This window comes from Anolis carolinensis, chromosome 3 (genome assembly GCF_035594765.1).
Source record: "Anolis carolinensis isolate JA03-04 chromosome 3, rAnoCar3.1.pri, whole genome shotgun sequence".
Classification (NCBI taxonomy): Eukaryota; Metazoa; Chordata; class Lepidosauria; order Squamata; family Dactyloidae; genus Anolis; species Anolis carolinensis.
Window position 1 is genome coordinate 139,304,405 of NC_085843.1, and position 19,365 is coordinate 139,323,769.

The window sequence follows — 19,365 nt, forward strand, 5'->3', positions numbered from 1 at the left end:
GGACAGTAATCCTAGTAAACACAATGCCAGTGAGGCTTGCTTCTAAGGGTGCTTCCAGAAAGCACAAAAATACAGGTTTTAAATGGGGGTTAAAAACTCCAGGGACCTGACTGCAGGTCCCCACACAGACCTGTTAGTCCTGTGATTGGGTTCTTTGCCATACCCACAGGCTTTATCTGTATTGGAACAAGATGGAGGGTGGATGGGAGACATCCGGTGAAAGGTTTTTTTTTTTAAAAAAAGTCATTCGTTATACTCTGTACTGTATATGCGATTATGTGCACATTCAAATATCTTAATATGAAAATAAGCAGATTTGCATGTGTGCATATGAGGTTCAGCACATAATAGAGTGATTTAAAACAAAAATAATTATACTGGATTTCTCCCCCCAATTGTTTATTTAAGGTCTTTGTGATACAATAGAGTCTCACTTATCCAACATGAACGGGCCAGCGGAACATTGGATAAGCAAAATTTTGGATAATAAGGAGGAAGGAAATGCCTATTAAACATCAAATTATGTTATGATTTTACAAATTAAGCACCAAAACATCATGTTTTACAACAAATTAACAGAAAAAGCAGTTCAATACACAGTAATGTTATGTAGTAATTACTGTATTTACGAATTTAGCACCAAAACATTGCAATGTATTGAAAACATTGACTACAAAACACTGACTACTAAAAGGCAGATTGCATTGGATAATACAGAATGTTGGATAAGTGAAGGTTGGATAAGCGAGACTCTACTGTATTATAAAGTTTAAAATCAAGAGTTTCAGATAGTTCTAGTTGCTTTCCATTTGTGCTTCCTTTAAATCAACTCTATGACCATTTCACAGCCCAGCCGATCAGCTGTTTCGGGCTTTTAAAAAAACGGATGTGTGCTAGAGCAGTCTTCACAGGGGGAGTTCAGGAAATCACGTATTTTTCGTGAGTGCAGGGATATACAGTGATGTGAATACGCACATTTTTCAGCTGGAATTGGGATAAAAGGGGACTTTTTAACCCGGTGTTTTTTGGCTGTTGCAGCAAATCAGCGCAGATTTACCTTGAGTATTATGTAGCCATCCCCCATAAATGCTGTGTTTTAGGTGCTGTGTAGATGGGCCCTAAGTAAACATACATATGATTGCACTGCACATGATAATCCATTTAACTGGAAAGGTGAAACTGTCATGCAGTTTTCTGGGTAGTAAACACTACACAGTTATTTTATTGTTTGTTGTTGTTTTTCTTTACATATTGCCAATGTAATACTGAAATTGGGTGCCAAATGCTTGGGGATGGTGAGAATGATAAATGCTAGTACTTAAGGCTGTCTTGTTTAATCCTGATCTTCAAATGCTTACCCAAACAGATCCAGGCAGAAATACATATTTGAAGTGAGTCCAAAGAAGCCATTAACAAAGGAGAAAAACAGGGTTGTTGTTTATAACACATGTCAAAGTGAAAGTACCTAGATAATAGAACTGGTTTAGTTGTATATATTTATATATCGTTTCCTTCACATTCCTGTAGATTTTAAAATGCATAGCAAACTTTGTCAAGATGCAGCTGACGTAATAAAACATATCTTATGGAGGGGAAGAATCTGAGTGTTCTTGGAATATAATTTCTCCTTTATCTTTACAGGCCTATGTGCTGTAAGTGCCTTTGTGAAGCTGCTTGTACAAGAGACAGCCGTATTTTTACAAGATGATCTCGGCCAGCTAGATCCTGCTCTTACCTTTTGTGTCATCTGTAGTACTTTGCCAGCTGCTTGACGTGAAACTTACTCCAGCGTTTGCAAACCCTGAGGACAATATTAAGTTGGGCATGAAAACTGCTGAATGGGTAGCACATCCTGTGTAATCAATGCCAACGAAGAGGACACAAAATGTCATCAAGGAGAGTCACTGCATGAAAACAACATTGCTTGACAAAACAGTCAGGAAGTTCACATTTTTGAAGCCAGAAATGCTACTGAGCATGAAAATTCTGCAGCCAAATATATACAAGTCTACAATCACACAGATGGGTGATTAACACATGCATTGATACATTTTTACTTAATCCAACTTTATCTGCAGTGTCCTCTCCTAAGCATTTGTTACATCGTTGTTGCTTAAAAGGGGGCTCCTGATTTGTTGGAGTTCATAACTGGAGAGAATTCTATTGTTAGTTACTCACCAATTCAATCTTACACCATGGCTTTGAATGTTGCTCCTGTAAGAGACACAAAATGGCTGACATTAGAAGTGTGCAGGCAGTTTCAGAGAGGAACTTGTTCACGCTCTGATGAGGAATGTAAATTTGCACATCCACCCAAAAGCTGCCAAGTTGAAAATGGAAGAGTCATTGCCTGCTTTGATTCTCTAAAGGTAAGTAAACATAATTAATTATCACAATTCTCTGGCCAAACTATATGAGGAGTGCAATTTACAAAAAAGAATGTGTGAAGTAATTAAGAGAGTTATATAAAGAAAATCAAGCTGAAGTAATAGTAAATGGATCCAATTCAAGAATTATTGAAATAAAAAGTGGAACCAAATAAGGTTTCCCTCTCTCCCCACTACTTTTTGTCCTAGCAATAGAACCTCTAGCTAATCTAATTAGATCAGACAAAAGTATAAAAGAGTATAAGATAGATGGAGAAGAAATAAAAAATAATTTATATGCAGAGGACGCCGTAGTCCTAATAGGCACAATAGAAGACTCAGTAAGGGTCCTAACAAAAGTAATACATTTGAAAATATTTCAGGCCTAACTATTAATATTTAAAAATCAGAAATTTTACCTAAAAACCTGAACTGGAAGGAGTTAAAGGGAGCCCAATCTACACTGGGGATGAAACTGAGGGGAAAGAAGTTAAAATACCTAGGCATTTATATACCTAAAAATTTAAATAATATAATCCAGATAAATTATAACCAATTATGGAAAAACATAAGTAAACAAATCAACGATTGGAAAAAATGGAATTGGGACATTACAACAAGGCTGCAGGCATACAAAATGATGATATTACGTAAAATTTTATACCTATTCCAAACCCTCTCATTTAGCATCCCACCTAAAATAATCAAGAAATGGGACAATTCAATCAAAACGTGGATAGTAGGCACCAGTAAGAATAGAATTGCTAACAATATTTTTTACTCCACAAGAAAATGGAGGCTGGGGATCTCCTTGCTTCCAGAACTACTTTGAAGCCTGCCAACTGGCCAGGTTACTTGAATTGGACATTGGCAAGCCAAAAGACGGGTCAGATTAGAGAAACGAATAAATGGATGGGATTATGGATCGTGTCTGATAGGGAAAATTGGAAAAAGAGACCTAAAAATATATATAAGAAGGCCCGTTGTCCTCAACAATGGTATGTTGGGAAAAGTGACAAGATAAAATAGACAAACTCCCAATAGAATCCATAGAGAACAGAAAACCCCAGTTATACCGGAATATGTTAAAGAAATTGGAATAACATGGTATAACAAAGTTTGAAGACTTAGTAAAATCCGATGGAACAGTCATACAATGAGAGGCGATAAAAGATAAGTGCGGGCATGGAAATTGGCTACTATGGGAAGGGTTATCTAAAAAGCTAACAGAATAGAAGTGTAAGAAAACCCCATAAGCAAATCTTGACAAAATAAAAAAAGGAAAATAGAGAAGGAGAAAGGAATTATGAGATTCATATACAAAATAATCACAGAAATACAATATAACACAAAATATACCCTGATAGAAGTCTGGAAGGAGGAAATAAGTTTCAGCGAGAGAGAAATAGACAATTGAATAGAATCAATTAATAAGATAAAACATTTAAAGATTAAGGAAATGCGATGAAAAATACTTACAAAATGATATAGAACTCCTGTGTAGTTGGCTTATATAATGAGAACCTGCCCAAAACAATGCTGGCATAATTGTAGAAAAACTAGAACATATACCCACATGTGGTGGGAATGTGAAAAAATTCAAATATTCTATAATATAATTAAGAAAGGAATGGAAGAGCTATTGTGGATAAAAATATATTGGAACAAAACACAATTTTTTGTTCAAAAAATGGAAGGCAACGGAGAACTTAAAATATGGGAGGAAATAATAAAACACATGTTAGATGCAACATTTAAACAATTAAAGCCTCAGTTGTCCTAAGTTGGAAGAACCAAAAGAAATGGGATGCAAAAACTTGTTATATTTAGCCGACTGCCTACTTTAAGACTATATTAGTGAAAGGAAAATCTATTATAGAATGGGCCAAACCAAAAAGACCTGGGAGGCAAAATGGAAGGGTCTCATTCAGGGCTATAGCTGGGGGGGGGGGGGGGTTAAGGCTTCTAACACCCCCCCCCCCAAAAGGGTTCAACCCCCCCAACCTTGTTTACTCATGAATTGTAATAAGTATAGTAAGATTACTAAACTGTTCCCGGGAGGGGGAGGGAGGGAGAAAGAAATAAGGGAAACAATGTAAAATGGGATACAGAATGATGAAGAAAATAAAATGAGCACTTTTAAGAACCTCAGACTGATGACTGTGTACAAGATAAATACGTTTCTGAGTGATAATAGAATAGCTGGTGAAACCAAGGGAAAAGATTACATTCTTGATCATACTGAGGTATAAATATTTAACAGTATTCCTGTACCTTCATATTATGTAAAGAAAAGTCAAGGGTGGGGGTTACAAGGGTGGGAATGGGGAGGTGGTGAGACTGGGGAAAATATTTGTATTTTGATTGTGGAATATCAAAGATTGTATGTTTCTGTGTTTGTGTGTGTGTGTGTGTGTGTGTGTGTGTATTCAACAATAAAAATGTTTAAAAAGGTAAGTAAACAAAACATTCCCATCCTCTAGGTACTATGACACAAAACTATCCAATAAGAGTTTTTCCTGTCCATTGAAGAGTGACTTAAAATATTTTTATTAAAAAACACCCATATACCATCCAGAGTCTTGTGTTTGTGGCACCAAGATTTAAAATGAGGCTATCTGTTTTTTTCAAATAACTTTTTTGGATATGATTATCAGAATCCCTCAGCCGTTGTGCTGAATGATCTAGGTAGGGATAGGGCCTGTGGTCCCTTTCTAGCTCCAGACAGCAAGAAGAATGTGTGAAGCTAATTGAGGGTTGGGGTGCTGCTCACTAGTTCCTTTTTTCAGTACAGAATATGCTTTTGCATACTCATTGCATATATTTTAGAAGTATTTGTTGTTCTTTATGGAGATTTCCTATACAATAGCATCCCTTGTATCTGCAAGATTAATATCTTAGATATATACATGTGGAGCCGGGGAGGGGGGGGGGGGTCAACAAATTATTTGTTGTGCAGTATTTTTGCTATATTACTTCAAATGGAACAATTACCATTTCATTTCCAATCGATCAGAGCTGTTCTGTTATAAAACTTTGAGTCTTGACCTAGAAATATTTAGCAGCCAGAGCGATGACTCAATGCCAGTCATCTGTCGCAAGGCAGAGGAGTCTGTCTTCCCATCCAAAAGGTGAGCTTTTGGGCCAGAGAAACAGGCTCCTCGCATAAGGCAATGAGAATGGACTCAGATTATGTAGATCCTTTTGATGACTGGGCAAAAACTCTGGATATTTGGATGCACAGGTATTCCTTACAGTTGACTTCTTGATTAACCAAAGGGATCTACTCCAAAGCAAGAACCTTATTTCAGCACATATGTTGCCCTTTAATATTGGGAATTGTAAATTCAAAACTTCAATTCTGAACATAGGACCCAGTCCAGCTGAATTACATAGAAATAAACATGTATAATAGGGGTGTGTAATCTGTACGCAAGGTAGCAAATGCAGGATAAAGCACTGAAACTGAACTAACATTAGAGTTCTGCTTCTGTGGAACTTAGGGAAATTTGCAATTAATTTCAGTATTTGGTTTTTAAACTCTGCCCTCAAAAAACTCTTGTGACTGTTTACAAAAGTTCAAAAGGCAATATCAATAATTAATCAAAATATGTTAAAAACATAATTTAAACCTTGAAAAAGCAACAAATGTACAAAGTAGCATACATTTCTGGACAGGTTATAAATCTCCCAGGTGAAAAAGATTTAAAGGGTTTACTTGTGTTGAAATTAGATCAAAGAAGTCTCCCTGCGTGATGTTATCAAGTCCGATACATTAAGCATGCACCACAGGTTGCATTGAGTATGTAATTCAAATTAAAAAAAACCAGTAAGTATAAAAATGAGGGGGGGGAAATGAAGTTTCCCTGGGAAGAGATTTCTTCTAGGCAGTATTATTTGAATTGCCTTTCTCAAAACAGTGTGGTCCAACCCGTGGGCCGCGGGCTGCATGCACCCCCCCCCATTCATTTTTGTAATTCAATATTAATTCATTTTTTTCTGGAATGTCTTTGGCCCTCACATTCCTATACTAAAGTTTGATTTGCCCTCAGGTAACTAAAGGTTGGACCACACTGGCTTAAGAGACACAGTAAATTTTGTAATCTAGAGATTTCTGTTAGCTTCTGGTTTGGATAATGAGGGCTATATTTAGAAGAACAAAACAAAGGAAGAAATAGGAAAATCTAAGTGATCATATATATTTTCACCAGACCATAGAGCTTTTTAAAGCATTTCAGATTTTAAAATATGCCCTGAGCTCACATGTTGCGTTAAATCACTATTTCTACTATTTGATTGGAATACAGTTATGAATGGCGCTTCCAAATAGATGGCAGGCAATCCATGGTGTACAGTGTTCCCTCACTACTTCGCGGGGCAGAGAATGAGCCCAAACGGCAGCCGGAGGAGAAGGAGGCAGTGCCATTTTCCTCTGCTTCTTTCTTCCCTTCTTCCCTTCCTTCCTCCCTCCCTCTACTTCCTTCCTAAGGAGAAGCCTAGCTTCCCTACTTCGCCGATTTTCACTTATTGCGGGTGGTCCTGGAACGTAACCCCCGTGATAAGTGAGGGAACATTGTATTGTTTTTTGACTCCTTATTTTTTTTAGCCTTTCAGCACCAAACCGAATTGTTCATATGTTCACTTTCATCTTTGTTGTGCAGCAGCCCACAAAGTAGTGGTAGTAATTACTGCTTATCATCTTAGATTTCCCATAAAATTATACCTGTATTTCACATATAGTGGACAAACAATAGTTTGGCTCCATGAACTGCTTCCATGCGTTTTCATTCATGTCTCCTCTTCTTTCTAGTTTAGCTGTGATTATCTACTTTGTGACAAACTATTGTGCGTTTCTTCTGACACATGCACACTGTTGTGTCTAATTTGATTTTTAAACCAATATTGGAAGCACACTTCATATTGTGGTTTCTACTTCTGATTTTGAGACCACATATGGTTCATACTTTTAGTTTGTCTTGCTTTAAAGTAATGGTATACTGTGGTTTGCCACAGTCTGGAAGGATTCTTTATACTTCTAATCTGAATTTATTTGGAGTCATCCCTGCTGGTTAAGCAGCTGTGGATTTGATTATTCAAAGATCTGATTGATAAATATTTGAAGACCCTCTAGCACAATTCTGTGGTCAACTTCGACCAGATTCCTAGAGAGGTGTTCTCTCAGGTAAAACAAAAGCAGACCTTTATTCATGGTTTTTCTACTTTTGCGAGGCTGCTATACCTGTAACCTCCAAGAATATTGAGGGCTGGTCATATTTATTTATTCATAGATACTTATACACTGACTTTGTGTATGAGTGTGTAGTGTTTGTGTATATTTACACACACACTTGTGTGTGTGTTTCTGTATGTGTGTATATAGGAAACTTTCGAAATTGTGTCTAATCTTAAATATAAGGCTTTTTCAGATTCATCTCAAGATGAATGAGATCTTATGATATACTCCTTGTTTGCTGAGTGTCCACATCTTTTGGGGAGCTGTTTGTAGTTATTTGTATTTTGAAGTTTATAGCACTAGGGCTGGAATCAGATTTGGTGAAATAAAGTTCTGCTTTAGATTATAAAGTTACAGTACAAAAGGGCCATTTTAATTATGCATTACAATACAACAAGAACAACAATAATAAAAATAGGCAGAAAGGAGTAGAAGGTGATGATACCTTTTTTCTAAGTCTTGAAATAAAAAAATCCACTTGAGGGTTGAGTAAATTGTTACAGTTATCTCTAGGAATTGGTAGAAATTGTCTAGAAGACACAAGCATCATTGATGACTTCAAAAACCCAAATTAAAACCAATATGCACTGCAACAAACACTGCAATTCCTCAACATATGTGCCCTGATTGTAGCAACTCATAATAAATAAAAATGGTAAATTAATTCAAGAAACACCCATAATAGTAAAGGTGGATTGTACTGAGAAGGCTTGTAAAAACACGTGCATCTTTAATTTGTGCATTTTTTTAAAAAAAATGATCTGTTTTCTGGAAGAATCCTTTACACATTTGATGCCACCTTGCAGAACTTGGCTCGAAATAACTACAAGGCAGACTTCAAAAACATGAGTGGCGCTGTTAGGTGCGCATCTTCAGTTGACCTCAAAGATTGAATGGTTTTATTAAAGCAAAGGAGTCTTTCAAAAAGCCAAGCCCCCAGTTGTTTGATTTTTAAATTTTTTTAGATTTAAATACAATTTTTTCAAAGGGACTTTTTACCACATGAAGGGTTCTCCTGCAATATATGTCCTTAAGACTGTAGCCCCGCATACCTATGAACACATTTCATTGGGGTATGCTTCAGAGTAGACTATATAGGATTGCATTTCCTGTTTATTGTGATATGACCTGCTCGTTCCAGTCATAGATTTTCCTTAATAAGCTTTAATTCCAACATTTTAGGATATGCACAAAACACTTAAAGAAATACAATGTTTTATGTCAATACCTTGATGCATATGTAGCAAAACTCTGAGGTAGTTTGTTCATATATATCCTAATAATAATTTCCTGTTAAGATATTTCTGTATACGCCTAGTTTAAAGAACGCTGTATGTTAGAAAGGAGTGAGTGGATGTGAAACAACATCAGAAACAACCCTAGGGAAAAAAAAGAAAGGTATTTTCAGAAAAATATGCTGTCTTTATACTGTACCAGTTCTTCATGCAAACAATTGTCATTGTGTAGTATTATTGACCTTAATCCGTGGATTATGGTGTTGAATTGCAATAGCTTCTTTAGATATGCTTTAGCTCTGTTGACGACGCTGGGAGTAGCATATTTAGTTAATATTACGGACTCACTCTTTTCTCTTAGTCTGGCATGAACTGCCCAAGAGAACTCAAATTGGAGGTTGTTGTGACATGTTAACCTGGATCCCTATTATTACCTCCAGCCGCTGGATCATCTTCATTACTCAATGGTATTCCCTCCCCTCCCCTGTTTTATTCTGTGTCCATTTTCAGTTGCTAGCTAGATGGACACAGAATATTTATGTTGTTGTATGAATACCAGTGAAGATTGGTGAAATGAAAATTAATCAATTAATAACAAAACCAGTAACCACACATGACCAAACTTTCATGATGTTTGCCGTAAGCAGGATTTTCTTATGAGCAGCATATTTATTGCACCAACTCTTACGCAAGCAGGTTTGCACGAAGACCTATTGAAACTTTGGGGCCTGGACTCTAGCCATGATACATGGCCAACCTGAGCGTGATGGCAGTGGTGTTGATTTTTATTCTTTTCTTTGTTCATTAGTTCACAGATAGAAGGAGAGGGAGATAACTATCTATTACAACAAACATGTGGGGTTGAGGGGACCTCCATGGGATCTATCAATTGAAGAAATAATGTGCATAATGTAAAATAGTAATTGAGCCAGTACCCTACAGACAAGGAAACACTGCTGGTTTTCTTCATGTTAAGGTCCAGGCAAGCCTTGTTAAGCTTTGTCTTGTTTCACCCACTGTGGCTGTCCATGGACAAGGTTAGTCTGACCATGGTGGTTCATGCTCTGGCAACCTCCTGCTTGCATGATTATAATGTTATTGATAATGGGCTGCCCTTGAAGATGACTCAGAAACTGCAACTACTGATCAAAGTGGCTGCCAGAAACAACCAGGGGGAAATTAGATCACAGCAGTTACATATCACACTGATTCTGAAAGGGCTGTACTGGCTGTTTCCTTCCCGGCCCAATTCAGGATGCTGTTCTTTTCTTTTTAAACTCTAAGTCAGGAGTCCTCAAACTTTTAAAGCCGAGGGCTAGTTCACAGTCCCTTAGACTGTTGGAGGAGGGGACTATATTTTGAAGGAAAAAAACCCCAAGAATGAATTGTTATATGCCCTCAAGTCGTTTCAGACTTAGGGAGACGCCAAATCTAAAGTTTATGATGGGAGCTGAGTCAGTGACCTTGGAGGGCTGCATCTGGCCTGCAGACCTTAGTTTGGGGACCCCTGCCCTCAATGTTTAAGGACCCAAATATCTGCATCCATCTGCTTGAAACTTGAGATGGTTTGGAGAACTTATTTTCTTAATGTAAAGTATGTTGCAACAGCAGAGAAATCTCTTTTTGGGGGTGTGCCCTAATTGTGGTACATTCCACCCATGTAGGTGGCACCCAGTTTAGCTCAGATATTTTAAATTCATTTCTTCTGCTTTTCTTTCCTCTCTTTTGATGTTGTGTAATTATTTCCTTACAGTCTGTATGACAAGTCTAGCCATCTTCCAATGCCTCCCAAAGGGAAACATGAAAAGAGTTTTAAAAGATAGTAATAAATAAAAATATACCCAGGGAACTGCATCACTGTTTAAGCAACACACCTTTTTTTTACAGTGAGTAACTAATGGAGCTAAGACTAATCAGACTTGCCAGATCAGTTCCCATTGCAAGTATAATTATCCACTAAAACTTGTCTAGACTTAGCCCAACCACACAGGCAAAGCAGAACTAGTTGTAATCTTGCCATACTGGAATGATCTATGGCTCTTCCACCGGTCTTAGCTTTTGGGAAGTACAAAATGCAAGCATGTTCCTAAATCATCTGTGAGCACAACACACACAGCCACTTAACCCTCAAGTTAATACCCTTTCTCATTGTTGCGGGGACCACTGAATGCCAAAAAGCTGGTGGCTGTCATTCGTTACCTGATGTCGGCTGGGGTACAGGGGTGACTGGGGAGCAGAGTGGGGAAGGAGGATGACTTCTGTTTTCCCCTTTCCCATTTCGCTATGGCACCTCAGCTCACAACACAACAGGTGATGAGCAATGGCCACCAGCCTTTTTGTGCCTAGTGGTCAGCACTACAATGAGAACAGGAGGGGCATGGTCAGAACTCCTTTCTGCCTCCACAGCAGGCCATGCAATCGGGTTGATCCAGAGTTTAATGCTCTGGATCAACCACGGGATACTATGTCAGTATAGAACCAGCCTGTGATGTGATTTACATTTCTGTCAGCAACACCTTATTTCCTTCAAGGTTGGAAATTATTTGCTAGTTGTTCATACAATATTTTATCATTGTTTATTTATTGACTATATAATTACATTGAAATTCCTGTTACACACAGGGATAACATGTATAAGCATACATCCGTAATTCTGAAATAGAGTCCACATTGTTCGGAATTACTAAAGCTGTATCAAGAATGGCCTAGGTATCCCTGTGATGGCAGGGTGCTTTTGTGTGCATGTCCCTTGTTCCAGACTATTGGGCTGAGACACATACTATAAGCCTCTGGTGTAGAAAGGGTTTCTTTCCTTCTGATATTTGCTTAAAATGAATTACATGGAGTTCAGATCTCCGCCCCGCCCCCCCCCAACAGTACTGTTAAAGAGTGCTTCAAATGAGAAATCCTACTGCATAGGGAATGTAAGAATCTAGCTCTCCTCCTTTCCCATGGTAAAATCAATTCTGTACCACAGTATGTACAAAACAGTATGTACATACTATGTAGCAGAAAAAAATCCACTGCTTTAAAAACTATTATTTTAAATCAAACTTCTCTTTTATTGGTTAAATAATTCCTATGGTTATCCAACAGAACAGCAGTTTAGACTGCATTGCAGTACTCTATTTGTGAGTTAAGTTTGACTGAACTCGGGGTTATTTTGGAATAGTTACATATAAAAGTATACTTTTCCTTCCTATTCTAGACATGAACTTCTGTTTGATGCACTCTGGATACATGTATGGATAATAGACCTAACATAATATATTTCCACAGGAGAGGAAGGAAAGATTCATATTTGGCAGGTGTAGTGATAAGTTTTTCACACAGCAGATAATAGAGGTAGCTGAAGTGCATAAAATAGGAGCAAAGATCCGTATCTATATCTATTTTATATTTATATAATAAAAGTGAAAATATGTTTGTATATGTATATGTTTGTGGGCAATTTCCAAAACAGCTGCCACTTCCAGAGACCACTCTGAATGAAACAACAATGGATCTGTGCCAAACTTGGCACATAGACATCTCTCTCACCCATTACCAAGAGAAAATACTGGAGGCATTTGGGGGGAATTGACCCTTGATTTTGGGAGTTATAGTTCACCCATATCCAGAGAGCACTGTGACCCCAACTAACAATGGATCTGGACCAAACGTGGCACACATCCCTCTACAACTTTGAATACTGGTGGGGTTTGGACCAACTTTAACTGCTGGTGTGGTTTTGGGACAGATATCTATGTATGCAATTTCCAAGGTAGCTCCTGCATCCATAAAGCCCTGTGGCTCCCGCCAACAACAGCTCTAGACCAAACTTGGCACACATACCCAACATAGCCAAATTTGAATACTGGCAGATTTTGGGAGAATTCACCCATGATGTTGAGAGTTGTAGTTCACCATAATTAAAGAGCACTGCGAACTCAAAGGATGATAGATCTGGACCTAACTTGGCACACATATCCAGCATGACCAGCTTTGAATACTGGTGGTGTTTGGGGGGGGGGGGGGGAGGAATTGACCCACGATGTTGGGAGTTGTAGTTCACCAAAATCCTGATGCATTTTCTAATGTGAACATTCATAAAAACAAAAGCAAACAATTACTATTTCCTATAAATAGCATTACGAAAGACCTAGCCCTGGCATCACCAGATACTTAAGCTAGTTCTGAATAAATTCTAGTAAGATCATAGGGTCACTATAAATTGGAGTCGTTTTGAAGGCTTTTAAGCGGCAGCAGCAATAACAAAGAACTATGGGCCAAGCCTTAATACTGGTAAAGGTTTTCTAGTCTCTTTTCTCCAAGTTTTCAGGAGCGTAATATTCCCGAATACTCCGCCTTGGTATAGAAGTGCAACAGGCTATTACCTCATGGGACAAATCTCCCTTTCCATTTATTTCCAGTCCCCAATAGGCCTTTTGTTGTTGTTGTTTTGTTGTTATTTTGCTGGCTGGCAACCTTTAAGTTGCAACAAGAGGTCGACAAATGCTATTAATCAAATCACATAATTATATATTAGGAGAGTTTGGGTTGGGGTTACTGGTGTTGGTATTGTTCTTGCAGCTGTAGCAGCTCCTGTTGTAGAAATGTCAAAATATAAAGACACATTCACTGACTTGTAACAGCTTGTCTTAATAATTATAGATTTCTTTCAAACTGTAGTTTTCCATTAACAACAGATCCAGTCTTCTTATATTGAAATGAGTAATCAAGTGTGCATCTCACCATATTTTCACTTATTTAAAGAGAACCATAAAATACAATATATTTGCTTTTAAAGTTAGGGATTTTGGCTTATTTTAAAACTGAATATTTCAAAAATTGCATTTTCCTGATTATTGGACAATAACTGATTTACGATGTAGTTTCTTTTATTCAATGAGGCTTGCTCTCTGCTAAATGTTGGGCTGTAGCCTTTATACAAGGTTAGGCAAAGTGTGGCTCTCTACATATTGTTGGACTGCATTTCTTACCCTGTTGGACCCTGGGATATGCTGGCTCAGGCCACTGGGAATTTCAGTGCACAAGTAGGAGGACTGCACTTTGCACAGTCTTGTCTTTAAAAAAAATAAAGATTTTGATAGTGTATTTTTCCCAAACTAAATATGTTTGGAAAGAAAGAGGTGGGAACAAAAATGGCCAAAGACATCTGATATTATATGTAAACAGAAACGTTCTGCTGGAGATGCTAGCTAGACCTACTGTGGAATGCCTGTGAATCTCTAGGTTTTGCTTCAGAGCTATTTCTTTTTCTCTAATTTTACAATGTGTGTATATGTACTAAGAATAAAATGAAATATTTTGACTGGCAGGTCATACTTGTTCATGTTTACTCAGGTGACTTCCACGGTTCACAAGGCCTTATGTCCTTGCAACTAGTTTTGCGAAAGCAATCAAATTGAGCATCTCTTATCCAAAGCATTTTGGCATTTGATTTTTCAAATTTTTACATACCTGTATATTTTTATTTATTTATTTATTTATTATTCAAACTTATATGCTACCACTCCCCTAGGGCTCGGGGCGGCTTACAAGAACAGGCTAAAATCAACAATTTAAAAACATCTTAAAAACATCTTTAAAAACATCTTTAAAACATCCTGTTTAATGAGCTATCTTAGAGATGCGACTCAAATCTAAACATCATTTATGTTTCATTTACAGGCAGTCCCCAAGTTACGAACAAGATAGGTTCAGTTGGTTTGTTCTTAAGTTTGTATGTAAGTCGGAAGAGATACATTTTTGAAGTGTAACTCCAGTCATTCATTCACACACACACACACACACACACACACACACACACACACACACACATATATATATAAGCTTTGGATAACAGAGGTAAGAGTTACCTTATCTGTGTTTTGCAGTTTGTGCCCCTGTTCATAAGATTTTACTTTACTTTCTTTCCCTGTGATCAGTAGATTTTGAAAAAAATGATTTGTTGTGGAAACAAGGATTAGTGATAAAGTTTCTGTAGAGACATTTTTTTCCCCATGATAACTCTTTCAGAAGTGAATTTCACTTCCGAGGAATAGATTTCTCTCACTTCATGTTGTCTTACCCCTGTTCTTAACTATGAGTCATTTGTAAGTTGGTTGTTTGTAACTCAGGGACTGCTTGTATATCTTACAGTTGTAGCCTGAAGGTAATTTTATACAACAATTTAAGTTATTTTATGCATAAAACAAAGTTAGCTGAAACATCAAAAAGCAAAAGTGTCACTCGCAGTCACCCTTCTGGATTGGGGTACATTAAAGTAGTTAAGTTGCTGTTAATTAGTTGCCAATACACCAGTGTGGTCATTTTGTACAGTAATAATTGTATTGAGATAGTTCTGTCACAAGGATAGAAAAATTAGTTGCAATTATATATTTTTCTTCCTGCCTGTGAACTTGAAGAAGCCTGTCTCTTTCTTTTTGCCTGTCAAGGAAAGTCTTTGAAATCCACAGTGCAGTAGAGTTGGTTCCACCCTCCAACCAGAGGTTGCCTAATGATCAAGCAGCATGAATATTTTCTTCTGATGAATGGTACTTATCCACCATAATTTTACTACCACGCACCGATGAAAGACAAGGGAAGAAAAAGATTACGCCCAAGTAAATCAGTTATTTTTAGAATCAATGTAATTTCAGAAGTGCTGTGAAAAAATTATAAACTCAAAGGGCTAATGATGAATCACAATTTAAACTTTATCATATTTTTAACCCAAAAGCATTTAAGATCATTTCAGATCTGAAGAACCATGGTAATTTTAATCACAGAATGATGTACATGTCAGAAAGAGTAGCCTGGGAAAAATTCAGTCTCCCATATTTGTAAGATAATGGCTCTGTGGTAGAGACAGAAATCAGTGTGCTTTATCCTGCAGTGCTTTAAAGGGAATGTATCCATAGGATTGCTAGGATTGAATCAGAGAAATGGAGCTGGATTTCTAGACTCAGGCTTCAATCCTTGAAGTAAGTCATATATTATGGGCTGTAGTTCTGACCAGGCATTCATAGAATTGTACTTCAGCTAGACATTATTCTGGAATGTCTCTTGAAAATATTTACCACCTTATTGTCTGTCTTTTCTGTCAGATAGGTTTTGTAAGCGTTCTTAAGATCTGACTATGGGCACATCCAACCAGCTCTTTAACCCAGGAACATTCACATTTTAAAAACGCGAATGTTCCTAGGTCCCCATCCACACACACCCCAGAAAGCATGCACTTTCTGGGGTGGGTGTCCAGATGCGCTCCTTGATCTTTCTGAGTGTTGGTGTTCTCGTGGTTTTCTGGGCTAATTTAGCCCAGAAAACCACAGGACTACTGTCTGGACTGCCTCCACAAAGCCCAGAACTTTTGAGGGAGCAGTCCAGTCAGCAGAAGTAGTGGATTTATCCTGGACCTTCCAAGAAGGCATGGAACAGACCCACCAACAAATCCTGGTTTATGGTGAATTAATTCTTGTTTCTCTGGGACGTCATCTGGACGTCATCTTTTAATTGCAGGATTAACCAACAGGATGCTGGGGGTTGTTATAATTTCATGTGACGTGTTTTATACTTTTGTACCATTTTTACCTGTTGTATGTTATATGTGCACCCTGGAGTGCCTTGTAAGCTGCCCGGGTTCTTTCAGTGAGATGGTGGCGGGATATAAATAAAGTTTTTTTTATTATTATTATTGTTATTGTTATAATCCACATGCATGGACCTAATGATTCTAAGCAATACCAGTGCTCCAGAAGGTAGCTATGTTCATTAGGGATTCCAGTTCCAATCCAAAAAGGAATATTTCCTTACTCTGTCAATAACTACCATGCAGATTAAGCATAGAGTGTTGTGCTTTTATGTGTTGGAATTTGAAAGCCATGTTCAGGGTATATCTGATAACATTATTATGGTAATGACAAAAGTAGACTTACTTGTGAATAGAGCTGCTTCTGAAGTACTTGGTTGTTAGTTTGTCAGCTTCAGACTGCTGCTTATGAAGACTATGACATCATTCTGTTTAAAGGATTGAAATTTTGGATTGAGACACTTAACATATAATACCTGGGCACTGTGCGAGTTATGATATCGTTTTAGTTGCCTCATATTCCCCTTTACATCTAATTTTTATTTTTATTTTTCCTAAATAAATCTTAATTCTGAGTAGCAATTCCTTTTGTTTGTTTTTCTCTGTGGTATTCAGAAACCATTAGAGTCACAAAACTGTGTGTTTGAAAACACTCTCCTCTTTATCATATGAAGGAACACAGTTAGGTATGTGCCAGGAATGAGAAAGAAGTAGCCTATGAGTCTCCTGCATTTCCCACAGTTGCCCCATTTTAGTTTCATATTCTCCCCTAAAACAGCACAGCAAACTGCAAACTACAAAGCCTGAAGCTGAGCAAACCCTGAAGCCAACCCTGATGCTGGGTTTACCTATGACACACACAATCAGCATGTCCTGTATCCAAACAAAATGGCCATAGGCAAAGAGATGTTCTATAAAGTAATGTCTGGTTTTGTTTTTCAGTCAAAAAGTGGCTGAAACCATGTGCAAACTCTCAAGATTGGTCCCTATATCTGCTTCAGTTGACCATTCTTGGTTTACATGCAAAATAACTTTGCCGCCCCCCCCCCCCCACCCAATAATGGCACTTTTGGTTTTATTTGGGATTGCAGTGAAACCTTGCTCAGCTTGAAATCTGGTTAGCCTGTGCCAATTCATTAATGTTAAACATCAATTGAGAATGAGCGCAAGTCTGACAAATTTACCAAGCTCAAACTCTTCATAAAATATTCCAGTGTTAGTCTTGACCCATTAAATTGCTTTGGTTCAATAGATTCAGTGGATCTACTCTAGTTGGGAAATAAATTTACAGGATTCAGATTATTATCTTTTTTACATTTCAGTGTAATGGCAAGTGTAAGTGTACTGTTCATGCATTTTTGCTGAAGAATTCTTGTTGATTAGCTGCTGAATGCCCCAATTAGTGATTTATAGAAAAGTTTCAAAACTGTAAGGCTTCATTTAAACTTCTTTGTGGGTGGGAGTGGTGAGGATTTAAAACTTGTAAAATTCCTTGCCCTTTGCCACCTTACTCTTCATAGGAAATATTGCTGAGATGATGTGATCAAAAGAAAGCTTTGATCCAGAGGTAAAATGTAGTACTTCAAAATATGGATTTATTTCAGAAATAGCCATCCAACCAAGCATTGGTTTTAATAGCCTACTCCTCACCCACTTCTATCATGTTCCTGATAAAAGCAGTTGTCCAATCTGGTCCTTCGTCAGGACTGGACCTTGTATTATCAGATAGAGATGTAGAGGCAGCTCAGCCCCATGGCAGCCATACACTACATGGGGGCTAAACGGAGATAATGCAGGGTGGGCACCCAGAAGCGTCAAAGTACATTTGATGTCCCTAGGCGGGGGCAGGGGAGGGTACTTACTCCTATTTCTGCAGCAGCTGGGGGACTTCCTATATACACTTAGGCTGATGCAGTGTTCAAGATTGCCCAATTTGTAGATCTCTGTAGAATTACCCCTAAGCAGTCTTCTGGGGGACTGAAGCTGCGGTCTTCTATTCTTTTATACTGTACTGGAAATATGGACCTCTACACTCAACAAGAGTTCTATGTAGCCATGCTTCGAGTTCTACTGAAATTAGTCTTCCAGCCTACACAGACAAGAAGATATGCAATGCATCCTGTTTTCCCCTTAGCCATCCTCCTAGTGACATTTCCCCATTACTTTTGGAAGATCTTCTTTTATGATTAGGTAATATGTTAGAGAAGGAGATCTTCTTCACTTCTGGACACATGCCCAAAGAATGGCAGTGGCAGATAATGGAAGCACCAAGTTTGTTTTTCCGATTGCAAATACAATGCTAGCAGTTTAAAAAGAGGCAAGAAACATTCTGGCAGATGGAAGAGAGGGTTCCATTTCTCCCCCATGCCCTGAGGTAATTCCTAAGAAGCAGTGTTTTTAGATTTTCCACTGTGTTATCACAGGAGTAAGATGCATACTAACATTTTACGTTCCATGTCTGCCTCCCCTCAAGTTTTACTTTATCTCTAACTTGATAAGTAAGGAATTTCAATTTTTCTCTAATGTCTTTCTGTGCTTTTTAAAAAAATCACTTTCCCAATAAACTGGTAACATGAGCCTTACTATGCTCTTTAATTTGGTAAAGTTGGGCACATAAACATTTAGCAATGATTAAGATGTCTGTGGGTTTCCCAATGGCATTAAGAGAACCATCCCCCCGATATAAAAATGATGAGAAAATGTACTTTAAAACTTTTAAAAAATTATAACGTTTTCCTTATCTACATTAATGCCGTTGCCCCCTCCATTTTTTTTTAAAAAAACTGGAAAAGCCTATTTCTGTCCAAACATTTGAGGCTCTCAAAGAAAGCAAAGCTTCTATATATTGTTCATGATACAGTAATGTTTAGAGACTGTTGTTGAAATCAGATTCACTTTGTGCTAGGCACTTGGCGCATACCGTACATAGCAAAACTGGAGACCTTGATTCTGGGACTC

At 37.8% G+C, this 19,365-nt stretch overlaps 1 protein-coding gene across 22 annotated transcripts in view; it reads left to right on the forward strand.

Moving 5' to 3' along the window:
- The window catches only part of mbnl2 (muscleblind like splicing regulator 2), a 135,963-nt gene that overhangs the window by 61,930 nt on the left and 54,668 nt on the right, over positions 1-19,365 (forward strand). For 11 of the 22 annotated variants that reach the window (XM_062975532.1, XM_062975533.1, XM_062975537.1 and 8 more), the window contains one exon: positions 1,642-2,369. The exons of 10 other annotated variants lie outside the window; for them this stretch is intronic. In XM_062975532.1, the coding sequence (XP_062831602.1) occupies positions 2,196-2,369 (174 nt within the window). In that variant the 5' untranslated portion in view covers positions 1,642-2,195. Of the gene's footprint in view, positions 1-1,641; positions 2,370-19,365 lie in introns of those variants that run through there. One more of the 22 variants, XR_010004392.1, reaches the window with a different exon arrangement.